The sequence below is a fragment of the Nannospalax galili genome, unplaced genomic scaffold (assembly GCF_000622305.1).
Source record: "Nannospalax galili isolate Female #2095 unplaced genomic scaffold, S.galili_v1.0 scaffold725, whole genome shotgun sequence".
NCBI lineage: Eukaryota > Metazoa > Chordata > Mammalia > Rodentia > Spalacidae > Nannospalax > Nannospalax galili.
In genome coordinates, this window is record NW_008353058.1 from 211,909 (window position 1) to 227,368 (window position 15,460).

Genomic DNA, 15,460 nt, shown 5'->3' on the forward strand with positions numbered 1-15,460 from the left:
CCGGTCCAGTGGCCACTTCTCCCTCCTGTCCCCCCGGTCCAGTGGCCACTTCTCCCTCCTGTCCCCCCGGTCCAGTGGCCACTTCTCCCTCCTGTCCCCCCGGTCCAGTGGCCACTTCTCCCTCCTGTCCCCCCGGTCCAGTGGCCACTTCTCCCTCCTGTCCCCCCGGTCCAGTGGCCACTTCTCCCTCCTGTCCCCCCGGTCCAGTGGCCACTTCTCCCTCCTGTCCCCCCGGTCCAGTGGCCACTTCTCCCTCCTGTTCCCCCCTGGTCCAGTGGCCACTTCTCCCTCCTGTCCCCCCGGTCCAGTGGCCACTTCTCCCTCCTGTCCCCCCGGTCCAGTGGCCACTTCTCCCTCCTGTCCCCCCGGTCCAGTGGCCACTTCTCCCTCCTGTCCCCCCGGTCCAGTGGCCACTTCTCCCTCCTGTCCCCCCGGTCCAGTGGCCACTTCTCCCTCCTGTCCCCCCGGTCCAGTGGCCACTTCTCCCTCCTGTCCCCCCGGTCCAGTGGCCACTTCTCCCTCCTGTCCCCCCGGTCCAGTGGCCACTTCTCCCTCCTGTCCCCCCGGTCCAGTGGCCACTTCTCCCTCCTGTCCCCCCGGTCCAGTGGCCACTTCTCCCTCCTGTCCCCCCTCATTCCCCTGTTCACCTTCATTCTCACCACAAAACCTCCAGCAGTTTCTGAAAGAGAGCCCCGGCCACTCGTGTCTAAATGCGAACGCTTCTGCCCTCGTGTCTTCCTCTGTGTAGTGTGCCACCTTCTCGTTCTTTCTGACAAAGAGCACGTTCTGTTATGGGGATAACACACAGCACTTTGCTGTCCATCAAGCACTTGTGGGGGGAAGTTGATGGAGGGCCTGGGAATGGAGCAAAGCGGACGGTAAAGGGACAAAGATCAGGATGGACCCACTTCCCCTGCTCCCTCCGTCTCCCTTTCTTCGCGCCACAGGCGGAAGCCATCAGGGAGGTGGAGAGCCACTGTCTTCCTAAGAGGAAGTGGCACTTGGTTTTTGGTTACAAATGGGAAGGTTGGGACTTGTCATGTTTCTTTGACGATGGATGAAAACTTAGTTTCGGCAAGAGTCAGGAGAGCCAGGTGTGGTGACACACACCTTTAATCCCAGCACGCAGGAGGCAGAGGCAGGAGGATCTTTGTGGTACTGAGACCAGCCTGATCTACATAGAGAGTTCCAGGCTAGCTACAGGGAGACCCTATCTCAAAAACAAAACAAAATTTCAGGAAAATATGCAGCAAACAAAAATGGATGAGAACTGGGAAAGAAGAAATCCAAAGCGAAGTCTTGGAAAGACCTGTTGCCCTGATATCAGCCATTCTTTGTGGTCTGCCTTATCTGCACAGAGATGTCATCCAGGAAGGCGTCCCCGGCTACCGTGGGTTTTGCTGCTCTGCACCTCACCCATCTCAGCTGACTGTAATTGCAGCTGTTAGGAAATGTGACATATTTTGTTTAAAACTCTTTGGTCAAAAGTAACCTTTATGCCGAGGGGCCTGGGCCTCCTGGTAGCTCTGGGCCTCCTGGTAGCTCTGGGCCTCCTGGTAGCCCTGGGCCTCCTGGTAGCTCTGGGCCTCCTGGTACCTCTGGGCCTCCCGGTAGCCCTGGGCCTCCTGGTACCTCTGGGCCTCCCGGTAGCCCTGGGCCTCCCGGTAGCCCTGGGTCTCCCGGTAGCCCTGGGTCTCCCGGTAGCCCTGGGTCTCCCGGTAGCTCTGGGTCTCCTGGTAGCTCTGGTTTCGTTCGTTGTTTTTGGAGGAAGAGAAGTCAAGGGATCATCCAGTTCTGCTTACATTTAAAATTACACCTTTTTTATTTGCCTTTGGGATTCAACCAGTTGTTTACAAATAATATACTTCTTTCCTTAATTTTATCCCCAAAGCAATTTACATATAAATATAACCAAATCAAATTTAATAGTAAATAGCAGTTAATAAAAGTATAAATTATGATCGCCATCCAGGTTAGCAGTCATCTAGTGTCTGCTTTTCGATAAACTTCTGTGATGATAGATAATACTTCTGTAAGTCCAAGGGTCTCTTCTTTCCCATAAAATTCCATTCTGAGAGTACTTCATAATGCCTTGAGTTCTATCAGATTCTGACCTGCTCACAAATGTAACGCAGCTGAAGACATCTGTGATACATATCAGTTAGATGTGAATTTGTAAAATGTTCAGAGTCTGGGTAGAAAAGGTTTGGTAGCATTTATAAGCAGGGGGAACGTGGACACATCGCCACATGGGACTCATGTTGAACTCCACCCAGGTCGACAGTGACGCAGTCTGGTCTGAGTCTATACAGTACCTCACCTCTGTCCCCTTAGCGGACAGGAATGTTCCTCTGAGTGCTGTTTGCTTTTATAACCTCCTATGTACCATTTTAATTTTTTTTCTAGTAGTCTTTTTAGATGCAAATTGCTCAAAGCAAAGGGTTATGAACCTTCAAGAATTATCCAGGATAGTCTAAATAACAAGACCTAGCTTCTGAAAGGCACGACAAAGAAATTTTCACGTTATTCACACTTCTGTGTTAGGATGTCCTTAGCTAGGCATTGAAAATGTTGATCCCAATCGAAAGGAAACTCCAAAGAGTGGATTAAGAATCAGAAAACCGCATCCCTGGTCACCAGAAATATGGATGCCCTTGTTCCGTGTGACCTCCAGGTGGTGCTGTTTACCTAGACACGGGAAGCAAGAGGCCAGGCGGGGTCCTTTACAGCCGCATTTCTTTTCTTTTCTTTTTTTTTTTCCAAAATATTTTCTGTCTCTACAGATGTGTTCTTTTAAATGGTCAATAAAATTTTATAACCACTATTTGAAAAATTGCAAGATTATTGTGATTTGTGCTTCCTGGGCAAGAATATTTCTTTATGTCCAGACAGTCAGCCAGTCAGTCAGACTCAGTCAGACGTGTGCATGTGGTTCCCCTTGTTCTTCTTGAACTTTTTCCCCGGAGCACTCAGGCTCAGCCCAAGACGTGGGCTATTGCCAGGGCTCATCCAAGTGTCTTTAAACACGTCTGTGATTTTAAAATAGATTTTGTAGTTCAGCGACGGTGACTCAACTCCGTGCAGCCTGAACAGACAAGGCCATCTTGACATGAATGCCTTTATCCCCCAAAGCTGACGGCCGCTCCTACAACACTTGATTCCTTTTTTGGCAAGAGGGTGCTTGTCACACATGAGAGATGTCGCGCGGTGACATCCACAGTCTAATCAGATTCTTTAGGAAAGTGTTCCTGCGTACAAACCAGGGGGACAGTTCATTTCCGATTTGGATGGAGTTCAGGGTCAGGGATAGTAGAGATTTCATGGGAGCAAACATTGCACTTGGTGGAGAGTGCCAAGGTATCGATTTAATTTGGGGTGAAGTTTGGAATTGAAGATTGGCCTTAGAAAATAAGCTGCTAATGTTCCTCTTCTCTCTCCCCTCCCGGTCTTTTCTCTCACAAGGGTTTTGTAAACAAGCTGGATGAATTCATTCAGTGGCTGAAGGAAGCCATGGTGACCACCGAGAACTGGACGCCCCCTAAGGCGGAGACGGACAGCCTGAAACTGTACCTGGAGACACACTTGGTAGGCAGGAGATCCTGTGTCTATTTCTGTCAAGGATTAAAGGATTTTAATGTGATGCTTGTTTGTCTAGGTAAAATATCAATTTTAGTTATCAAAAATCATCATATGCCAATGAAACCAAGTTTCAATGAGAAAAACACCACAAAAAGGTGTAAATTTACAGGCATTTCAAGCCAGGATGTGACATCTAAGGCCTCCATTTTTCAAGTTGATATTTCAAAGCTTTTTCTAGAAGGGTGACTGTTTTAAAATACCTTAGAAAATCTTATTATACCCAGGCTCTCTAAAGTGACAATCGAAGATTTTCCTCTTCTTGGAAAAATAAATGAGAAAAAGAGACAAATTTGATGACCACTCTAAGGCTTTCTAGAATTCTTGTAAAATTAATGAGCCTCTCATTATCAGGAGGGTCTACTTTATCTGTTCTACACTTGGCTATTTTAATAAAATATTTAAAATGGTGATCTCCATCATTTCTGCTGCTATGTGGACTTTTCAGCTGATAATTAATACGACTGTCATTATACCAGCCCCTGTGCATAGAAAAAAACCAGGGAGGGGAAGTGGAAAACACTTGGTTGATTGTACTTCTGAGTGTGTTAAAAGCAAGAATTATGGACTGGGGGACATTTGATGAACCTCAGGAGGTTTTTACTGAGTGCTCCAAATGGCTGATATCAGTTACGAAGAGGTGGAAACCAGAGAGCAGAGTGTGAAGCGTTGAAGAGAAAGAATGTTGTCCTAGGGAGTGAAAAGTCAGGCTTTAAGGAGCTCATCTTTATTCCTTTTGCTGAGAGCATAAACTTGACAAAGGCAATAGGCACAAATCCTGGGGACTCAACTGTGGGCTTGATGTCTGCCCTCCTGCACGCTCAGAATTTGGATTGAGAACGCAGAGTATGGGAGACACCTGCCTGCGGGTTCTCAGGGCTCCAGACCCACTCTCTGTGATGCCAAGTGGGAGGTGTTTGTGTCTTGCAGCACGTGTCACGCCATTGCAAGCAAAACAGCTTCAAAAGCCAGTTGCCGCATGCAGGTAGCCATCAGGACGTCCAAGGCTGACCTGGGTAGATGGTGTGTGGAAATGCCAATGACCCCAGTGCCCCCTTGTACACGGATTTAAGGGCAGTCCCTTAGTGTTCTAGTCTCTGTAGAGTGCAGTTTTTTTTTTTTTTTTTTTTTTTTTTTTTTTTAAAGAGGGCATTTCATAATAGCAAGATAAAGATATTCAGTGCTTTATAATGTAAATTGTATTAATTAGAATGTCAACTTTTCACTGGCATTGTTCTGACAGAAATTCTAATCTGTGTTTAAACAGGAGTATATGAACTTTATTTCACATTAAGTGTGCTGTCTTAATTTTCTTGATTTAATATTTTATGGAAAACACACATGTAGTTTTGGAGGTCCCAGAGGGCATGAGGGCACAGAGGGTGCTTTAACTCTAGGTTATTCATAAAGCCAGGCTAGGAGACCAGGGGCCGAGGGCCCTTCCTGTTTGAGCGATTGGCCCCTTTGTTTCCAGTACACACTCCTATCCTTAGCGCTGCTATTTCAGAAATCCTTACTCGACCTCCTGGTCCCAGCCTCACCTCATTCTAGCCCAAAACTAGAGTTTTTCTTGATGAGGGGATATTTTTGTATGGTTTGGTCCCATTGTGAGTGCCGCTATCTTTATGTACTCAGTACATACTTGAAATGTCGCTAGTGCAACTGAGGACATGAATTTTTAATCTTAACCATTTAATTTAAATTGCCAACTGTGCATAGCACCTCTTACTCTATGAAGTCATAACAATGACGGGACACTTTATGGGTGGCCACATGAAGCTTGGGCATTCACACCGGCTTGTGATGACATTCTCACTCCAAACGTGGGCATCATTCATCTTTACTGTGGCTCTTCAGAGCAGAGGGTCCTTCCTGAGCTACCTCTCATAGAGAATAGCTCGCTCCTGTCAAAGACTTAACATTTTCTTAGGTCACATTTCCCATGACTACGCCTGATTATTGGTTGGAATAGAGGTGACGTACCCTGCCTATCTCTTGACTGGTTCACTGTGTTAAATCATTGTCTCAAATTTTACTTCTGATATTATAAATAGTAATGTGTGCTGAAGGCCTACTGCGTGTGGATTGCTACGGAATGGTACAGACAGTGCTGAGAGTTAGACTACATACTGTGTCGTTTGCTCTAAGCAAGCCTGTGGTTCAAGTCTCCTTCCAACAAGTCTTAGTTTCTCTGTCTGTGTCAACATCGTTCTTCTGCCTTGTTACTGTCCATTTCTTATTACCTCACATATGCTGAAGTCATATTCTGATTATTCTAAAGGGAGACAAAAAGTGCATCTTCTCATAAAAAATATACGAGTAAGCCTAGAGATCTTCATCTTAGTTCATCTTAGACAAACTGTGATGACTGAGTGAGAGGTGTTTGCAAGCTCTTCAGGAGTTGAGATAGTCACACACATTTGTTAAAATGCCTTTCCAGATGCTATGATTTAACCTTCACGAGCAGAGGCACAAACCCACAGAGTGACAGTTTTCTCTGGGATAATGTGTAGGGATAGTTGGCATTTCTAGAATTTATTGTAAAGAAAAACAGCTATAAGAACAGCTGTTGTGCATTTATATTTTGATACTGAATTATTTTTCCATGATGGTAGCCAAGGGTTTTTACCAACACAAATCAGTTAAAGCTTTACAATACCTTTCTGAGAAATGTGAGGGAACTTTACGTTAGCTGGTAGAAACGGTATGAAATTGCAATGATACATCACGGTTTCCCACGGTAATTAATAATCTGCCTGCAACCTGGCTGTTCCTCCAAAAACCACAATTCTCATCTTTCTGAAAAGTGACATTTTCAGGAAAACGCCATACTGGGGTATCATTTTGTGAGTTTTGGACATTTTTAAACAGTATGGTATGTACATGCCAGACTCTTTTTTCTACATCTTCAAGAACAGCTTTATTGAGGTAATTGGTCTGTGTCCTAGCTCGCTTCTCTATTGCTGTGATAAAAACACAGACCAAACCAATTTGTGGAGGAAAGGGTTTATTTTATCTTACGTCTCATCACAGAGGGAAGTCAGGCTAGGAACTCAGGGCAGGAACCTGGAGGCAGGAGCTGGAGCACAGGCCATGGAGGAACGCTGCTTACTGACCCGCTCCCCTGGCCCCTGCTCAGCCTGCTTTCTTATGCAACACAGGCCCACCTACCCAGGGGTGGCACCACGCACAGTAGGCTGGCCCCTCCCACATCACTCAACAATCAAGAAGATGCCCCTCAGACATGGCCAAAGGCCAGTCCAATAGAGGCAGTTCCCCAACTGAGGCTCCTTCAACTGAGATGTGTCAAGTTGACAACTGAAGCTGTCCAGCACAACCTGCAACAAATTGTGTATTTTGAGTATAAAAGTACAAATTTTGATGACCTGACAGATATAGTCAGTCAAAATCATGATAGTGAACACATTCATTATCCCCCAAAGTTGGTATTTATAATTCCTCCCTCAGCCCCTTCCCAGCCTCTTCTTCATCGCTAAGCAGTCACTGATTTTCTTTGTCACTACCAAATTAGTTTGTATTTTGTTCAAATAGGACCAAGTAGCATGTACTCTGTTGGGGCATGGGCCTGATTTCCTTCATTCAGTGTGTTTCTTGTGAGATATGTCATGTGGTCGTACCTGTTGGGTGTTCACTCTTTTTTGTTGCTGAATAGTATTCCATTGTGTGGATATACCACACTCTTTTTATCCATTGAGGAGTGAATGAACGTTTAAGCTGCTTCCTCTGCAGTCTTTTAAAGTATGCGTATTTGAGTAGAGGCATAATAAATGGAAGCTTTGTAAATACCCATCACGAGCCAGGGAGTGTAGCTCAGTGACATGTGCTTAGGAAATGCCCAACACACATAGATCTTGGCAAACTATTTAGATGGTTTTCTCCTTAAGGGAATTTATAGTGTCTTCAGAATTAGAGTAAAATAGCAGAGCGGGCTGCCCTATCTAGGTTCAGTTTCATTGCTCCTGAAATGGTGTTTCTGGTCTCTCAGGTCCTTTTATAACATGCCTCATTCACCAAATGGGGACCACATCAGATACATCAATGCCAGGAAAGCAAACAGGGTTCTCCTCATCAGAGTGTGTGGCGGTACAGAGTAGCATCAAATCAATAGCAGAGAGCCGGGCACAGTCCAGGAAGATGAGCTAGCGCTGAACACAGGGCCTAGCACTTACTGCATTTTGAAAATATATTTTTTGACTGGCCATGTGTATGGCAGGAACTTTATCAAGTAAATGAAAGGACGGCAGTAACGTGGGGAGAGTCTCCCTCTTCCAGAGTCACAGCGCAGCCCTCCTCGTCATTTTGGAATTACTCCAAGTATTTAAAAACAGTGGCATACGTGTGCTCTGTTCCCTGTTTATGTCAACAACAATTCAAAACCAGTAACTATAACACAATTTCATCCTTTTGCATGGCTGTGCAGTACTCCCTTTGTGAATAGGCATAGTTTAGTCAACCAATCCTTATGCTAAACATTTAGACTGTGTGCTTTTCTACCACAAATGATGCCTCCATGCTTATGCTTAGAAATCTTGTCATCTTGTTCCTTACATTGAAGTTTCTGGTTAAAAGGCTGCTCACGTTCAAAATGGTCATGAATAGCCAAAGTGTCTTGGATGGAGACGGCATTTGTGCTCAGCTGTGCTGGGGCATGTCCATGGTTGCTGCAGAAGCACGCCGCTGCTCTGCTTAACTTTGCCCCTTAGCAGTTACAGATGATGTCTCCCCAGCTTGTATTTCTTGTGTTGGGTGGAGCTGGTTATCTCTCGGTGCTTTCAGGAGCCCCTTGTGTTTCTCGTTTGGGAGCTGCTCGTCCTCTTGGCCTGCTTTGCGTTGTTCTTCTGCTTCTGGATTTACAAGAGCTTTTAAAATATTAACAGAATTAATCCCTTGTCTGTGATGTGAATAAAAATAGTTTCAAAAGAAACTATTCAAGGGGCTCTGTCCCAAAAGAACAAAGCCATCCCACAGATTGCTTAAGCAAAAGGAGCTAGGGGTTGGGTAGGGAAGGGAGGGACAGAGAACAGGAACAGATTCAAGGGGGCAAATTTAAGAGACAAGCTTGAGGCTGGTTCACATTCAGTCAGAAATCTCAGCCACCACCTGTTTCATCTGCCCTGGTGGAAAGCCCAGCTTGTCCCAGGGAGCTTTCTGACTTAGATGTAGAAGGAACAAGCTTCAGATCAGGTAGTCTGAATGAGTAGACTACAGATTGCTTAAGCAAAAGGAGCTAGGGGTTGGGTAGGGAAGGGAGGGACAGAGAATAGGAACAGATTCAAGGGGGCAAATTTAAGAGACAAGCTTGAGGCTGGTTCACATTCAGTCAGAAATCTCAGCCACCACCTGTTTCATCTGCCCTGGTCTGCCCCAAGGCTGCGGCCCACCATCCCACACCCAACAGAAGTTTAGGCGAGGTGTGGATGTGGTGAAGGTGTAGAAGTTGCTGAGCTGGGTGTGGAGTGGGCCTGGGGCTCCAGGGCAGTTCTAGGGTGTGTGTCGAGTCCGGTAATGTTCACATTATCAGTTCACAAGTGTGCAGGGTACAGTGGGTCAGTGATAAAGGTAAAGCAAACTGTGTTTTTAACACACATGTTAAAATGATGGGGCTCCAGTTAAAGAGAAACATGAAACTGACTCACTGGGACAGTCACACCACACGAACAAGTGTAAAATGAAAGTCCAAACCTTCCCTCTCCTGAGTAACCAGTATAGAGAGTTTGTTCTGTGTTGACCCATTTTATGCAAAGTTAGTATGTTTTGAACTTCACGTGATGCTCACTATTCAGGTAGCCTTCCGTGAGAGTGTGAGTGTCGGGACACATTTTACGGTGTGGCGTGTGCCCCGGTGTGTTTCATTCATTTTCATCACGATGGGCATTTAAGCTGCATCGTTACTTAAGCGCTTTCTCAGATAATGCTCCATGGATATTCAGGTGAACGTCAGGTGAGAATCTCCTCCCTGGCCCATTCAGTTTCCTTTGCAGTAACCTCTCGGGGGGCTTCTGTGTGATTGAAAGTCTGTCACACTCTGAGTAATAAAAACTGAGCAGGGTGTGTGTGTGTGTGTGTGTGTGTGTGTGTGATTTGAGTTCCTGTTTACAGCACCTTTCTGAACTTTTTTGTTCATTTTAGTATTAGTGCCTGTAATTTCAGTGGGACGCCACCAGGTGGTAGAGGAACCGTCCCCAGGACCCCAGGTCCTCACAAGCACAGATCGTCCCCAGGACCCCAGGTTCTCATAAGCACGCCCCAGGTCCTCACAAGCACAGATCGTCCACAGGACCCCAGGTCCTCACAAGCACAGATCGTCCCCAGAACCTCAGGTCCTCACAAGCACAGATCGTCCCCAGGACCTCAGGTCCTCACAAGCACAGATCGTCCCCAGGACCCCAGGTTCTCATAAGCACAGATCGTCCCCAGGACCCCAGGTTCTCATAAGCACAGATCGAGGAACTCTCAGCAAAGACACTCGCACACATTTGTCCTCCCTATATCTTTATGTCATATTTTAGTTTTGGTAAGACTTATTTCATTCCTATCACAAGGAAACCCAGCGTAGTAGCTCAGTTTTTCTCCACAGCAGAACATTTCCCAAACACTTCGGGCTCTTTGTCTTTGCCCTGTTGCGCCCACCTCTGCTCCGTTTTCCACTGCTTGAAGTTAAGAGAGCACAGAGGTTGCTTTTGGTGTGTGATCCCCACTTCCGGCTGCCCACCTCTCCTGCCTCCCTTTCTCTGAGGGGATGGTAGGGGTACCCTGAACAAGTCCAGCTTCGCAAGGCCAGCAGCTGCCATGGGGGCGATCCTGCTCAGCTAATGGGGAGCAGTCAGACTTCTAAAGCCACAGCCCTGTGCTTGGCCCAAGATGCCCCTCCCTCAGCCTGCAGGAGCAGGGCTGGTGGCCTCACAGGAGCACTGACATTCCCTTCACTAATCCCCCTCGACTCCCATCCGTTTAAGGCGAGTAGCTGAGGGTTTAGCAGGAAACAACATGTTCCTCCTCTTGGGGGAATCTGAAATCCTCACAGATTTGACTCCTCGGCTTTGGCAGGTGGGGATGGAGGTCCCTGGGAATTTATAGCATGCAACGTGGAGAGGTTGTGTGCTGGGGGAGAGGGAGGGGGAAAGGTGGGAGACTCACTGGCTTTGGCAGGTGGGGATGGAGGTCCCTGGGAATTTATAGCATGCAACATGGAGAGGTTGTGTGCTGGGGGAGAGGGAGGGGGAAAGGTGGGAGACTCACCTGGGCCAGGTAACAGTCGTGCCACATTCCTGAGCTCACGTGATTCATTCTGTGCGGTCAGGTCAGGAGACACAGGGCATTATCTCTTCAGTTAAAAGGGAAGAGTAAAGGACTTGAGAAGTACACTTCCTTCCTACTTAGTTTAAGGACCCTTAGGCCATATTACTTAACAATTCTCATTGTTCTGAATATTGTTAATGCCCAATTTTCTAATTTATAACTTCGTTTTTTTCTGAGACAGTAATGTCTTTTTCGAACTAGAATGTCACAGAAATGCATTTATTAAGTATGCCGTAGCTAGAGCAACGTTATGCTGAGCAGGAAAGAAAAGTCTGCAGACAGGCCTGTGCTCTGGGGTCCATCACAGGCCAGAGGACGTTTAGCGTTTAGCAAGCACAAGAACGGGGGTTCATACCTAGGCCATGCCCTGTACTCCAGGTATGAGTCCTATTTATGCAACATGCTAATTGGAATTTTGGAATCTTGAAACAATTTTCCTGGTATAAATAATAAAAGTTTCAGATCTTTGTATTAGCCAGGAAAAAAAAAAAAAAAAAAAAAAAAAAAACCCAACAATTGCTGTGACATCAGTAAACATGTTTCATCTGAGGAAGTCGTTCCATTTCGGGGAGCTGTACACAGCTCCCTTGAACACCTAAGAACGTGCGGCAGGAAAGGCTCAGGTGTCCTCAGGCTCTCCACACCTGCCCACCCTCACCTGTTCTCTTGTGGCTGTCAGTTCTTGAGAGACAGTTTGTACCTCCTTGTCTGCTCTGACACTGAGACTCATCACCATCGAGACACCGAAAATATCAGCTCAATGAATGAACGAGCACTTGTAAAAAACAACACTTCTGCCGTTACAGGCCGCCAAGTCTAACGTCGTTAAGTGTTTCCTTTACCATCAACAATCCAAGTGGACTCTGATGACTGGCCTTTCTGGGCATTGCTTGATGAATCTGTGCTAGAAAGACACCTGGAGGGGGGAAACTTCCGAAGAGTCTCTTCTTTTCGGAGGGATGTCGTTCACCTCCTTTGGCAAAACAAAACAAAAAGCACGAGGAAAGTAAGAACGATAATTCAGTTCTCACAAGGGTTAAAACGTTCCGCAGCTCGGCGTTACCGCTTCGAAGTCTGAACGCCACACGAGTGGGGAGAATGTTAATGACTTGACATTACAGAATTTATTAAATTTATTTTTAACGTGGTTTGGTTCCCCCTTTCAAATGCATGAAGCATGTGGGAGTTGGAATAGATCTGCCCCAGGCTGCCAAAACAAATTTTTAATGGAACTGGAGTCCTTCAGGGATTGTCCTAAATCCACATAATATTCTTAAGTCCTGGTGTTTGCGCTGGGACCTGTATATCAGCAGATGTATGTATGAATAATATACTTATATACATCCATCACCCTGGTGACTCCACATCTGTAGGGGCAGCTGCCCATCAATTATTCCACCTCAGGGGGTGAAGAGATATTTGGACTAGCATTGACCTCCTTTTCAATCAGGGCCTCCAAATAGTATGTTCTGGAAGTCAAATGGTCCCTTCAGACAGAACCTCTGTTTGAGAATCCATTTGGCCTAATGTGGCCATGCTGAGAAGTCAGTGTGATTACCTGTGTCAGGTGTGGAGGTAACATCCAGAAAAGGAAGTGAAAATTCCACCACTCAGAGCCACGGCCAGTATCCAGGATCTGTCTCATCTATCTACATCATATACATGACATTAACCAGTCTACCAGAAAAGATTGTCAGCTTGGGTGAGATGCATCTGTATTCAGAAAAAAGCAACTATTTGAAATAAATTAAATTGCTTGAGGAGCTACATTCACTTTCAAATGCTTGCATTCAGTTTTTTTAACCGAGGTCTCAGGAACAAAGTGTCCTTAGGAAGAATGAGAATTTTTGACTTTATATTTGAACATCCTTTCTTTTTTGTTTGTTAATGTTAAAGGAAAAGAAAGATTTTTTTCAATACTTATGGTTTTGATCCAAAGCTTGGAAGTCATTTCTTAAATGCACAAAGTTCTTTTTTTCTAAAGCTTCTGAGATTATGCCAAAAGGTGTATTACAAATCGTCATAACTGATAAATCAACGATAAATGAAGCCAATTCATTCTGTTGGGAAAATGTACAATTGTTGTGGTGGCTGACCATTTATTTAATTATGTGGTAAGTCCCATATGATGAGAGGGTAAAGTTAAATTGATGATTTGGACTATCCCAGCCAGGGTACAGTTTACATGGCAATTACACTGGGATCATCTAAGTGTAATTGGCAAGTAATTTTGTAAGCGAAGGAACATGACAGCTCATTTACATGGTGTTCACTGGGTAAAATTTGGGGACATTTATCAACCACTTCGGAGGGAAGAGTGATTGCGTTCACATCTCCCCAAATGCCACAGGCTGTTTGAGAGCTACATCAGAGGGTTTGGTATGAATCTCAATGCACTCATTCCCTTGAACATTTGTTAGGTGTGTGCAGTATGTTAGGTACGTCCCTCGAAATGGAGTGAAATCACAGCTCATGTCAAAGAAACTGACATATCTATCAATAATTTTAACACAGCCAAGTAAGTGGAGGTTTGAGGTCTGTAGAGGTACTCTGGACGGACGCGAAGGGAGGGGAAGTTGCTGGAGTGGAAGGTCAAGGAAAGCGGCCCAGAGAGGGAAACATCTGAATCCAATTTCAAAGGCTGACTGGGCTGGGCCAAGGGTAGGAATCGCCAGGCAGAGGTGCAGGGAGAGCAGAATCTTGGAGGAACTAGTAGACTGGGTGGGACAGGAGCTGGAAGCAGTCAGGGGCAGCTCACAGCAGGGTAGGTCCTGCAGAGCTGACCTGGCCAGGATAAATATCAGAGCAGGCTGGACCTTCCTCACAGCCTTGGCTAGTCATGCAAGAACTTAAGTAGAGAAGGTCCTTATCTGAGTTGTTTGATAGACCATTTTATGGACTAAGGATAATTGTGCTATTATGCTGTGCCAGGCACTGTTCTACATGTATCAAGGGATTTCATCCTTACCACAACCACACAGGAAAGAAGCACTTAACATTTCCTCCTTTTACAAATAGACAGAGGTTGCCCCAAATCACACAGAGTGACTGAGGAGCTAGACTCTGAACATAAGTGTCCAGAGTCCCTGTTTGTCGCTAGCACTCTGTCACACCATGCCGCTGGTGTCCTTAGCACAACTCACTGAAATTCCTTACTTACTCTACCACGCTTGCTAGGCTGTTTGAGGGTGGGACCACATCATTTTGCTCATAGTCACGTTCTTAAGCTTGAGACTGAGTTTGCGTTGTCACTGGCACACAAACAATAAGAAACATGTCTTGTTGAGGGAGGCTGTGGTCAGAGACTGTTGTAGTCAACCAATCAAAGGAGAGGATGGGGGCGCTGGTCTAAGGTGGTGTTAGTATGGAGAGTGGATGGAGGCATAAATTGGCTGGGCTCAATGATTGATTGAACATGTGGATTTTGTTGGCATGTTTTTACAGTGTTTCTGATTTCCAACCAATACGCTGGAGAGATGACTTGGCAAAAGTATCTGAGGAACAGGGAGGCTCACGCTGTTCTTCACAGAGCTCTTAAATTCCTGGGAAGAGACGTGTGGACTCAGGATGAAAAGCTAGAAGAGATCTCCCTAGAGATGATTAAAAATAGAAGGGACAGTGGAGGGACAGAATGGCCCCGGGGTAGATGAATGGTTAGATGGCCTTTGGGATTCTTCCCTCTTTGAAAATTCTCTACTTTAAAATAATAAAAAGTTTCTTGTTTCCCTTCCTAAACTGCCTGAATGAAAAAAGATAAAATCAAAGTATTCAGGACTGGAAAATATTGAGTCCAAATGCTTGGATAATAGATAGGGAAACAGAAGCCCAGAGAGTTAAGTGACTCATCCAGGGACCTCCACTTGAGGAGAAAAGAAGGCAGAGTCCTGTTTTGGATGTCCCTATGGGCGGGTCTCTGGTAGACAGTTACCCCAAAGCAACTGAGACCTGATATTTTGACCTTAAGGAAAGGTCAGAAGGCTCTGTTGGTCTTAACAATAAGGGGTACTTGTCACATGACTACCTGGTACATTTAGAAAATGAATTTAAAAATCCGTAAGAGGGGCTAGGGAGATGGCTCAGTGGGTAAGAGCACTTGCTCTACAAGTACGAGTTCAGATCCTCAGAACCCACGTGAAAACCCAGGCATGTATGTGTGCATGCCTGTGACCCCAGCATGGGGGTAATCCCAAGCCCTCAATTGCCAGGCAGCCTAGCATAAGGGTAAGCTTCTGGGTCAAGGTGCAGAGCCCACAGAGGAAGACACCTGGTGTTCTATTCTGACCTCCACATGAATGTGCATGGACCCATGCACTGCATATTCACATGCATCACACATACACCACACAGAGGCAACATGTAACACACACAGAATCAAATCAAAACCCTAAGAATTTTTAAATTCATACTCATTGCCAGAAGTCCTCTGATAGTTCCCATTCTAATTCTCACAAGATAAGATAGATAGATGATAGATAGATAGATAGATAGATGATAGATGATAGAT

At 45.6% G+C, this 15,460-nt stretch overlaps 1 protein-coding gene across 1 annotated transcript in view; it reads left to right on the forward strand.

The window, feature by feature from the left end:
* Akap6 (A-kinase anchoring protein 6) overlaps positions 1-15,460 on the forward strand; it is a 451,429-nt gene that overhangs the window by 180,776 nt on the left and 255,193 nt on the right. The window contains exon 6 of the mRNA XM_008850328.3: positions 3,463-3,585. Within this exon, the coding sequence (XP_008848550.1) occupies positions 3,463-3,585 (123 nt within the window). The remainder of the gene's footprint in view (positions 1-3,462; positions 3,586-15,460) is intronic.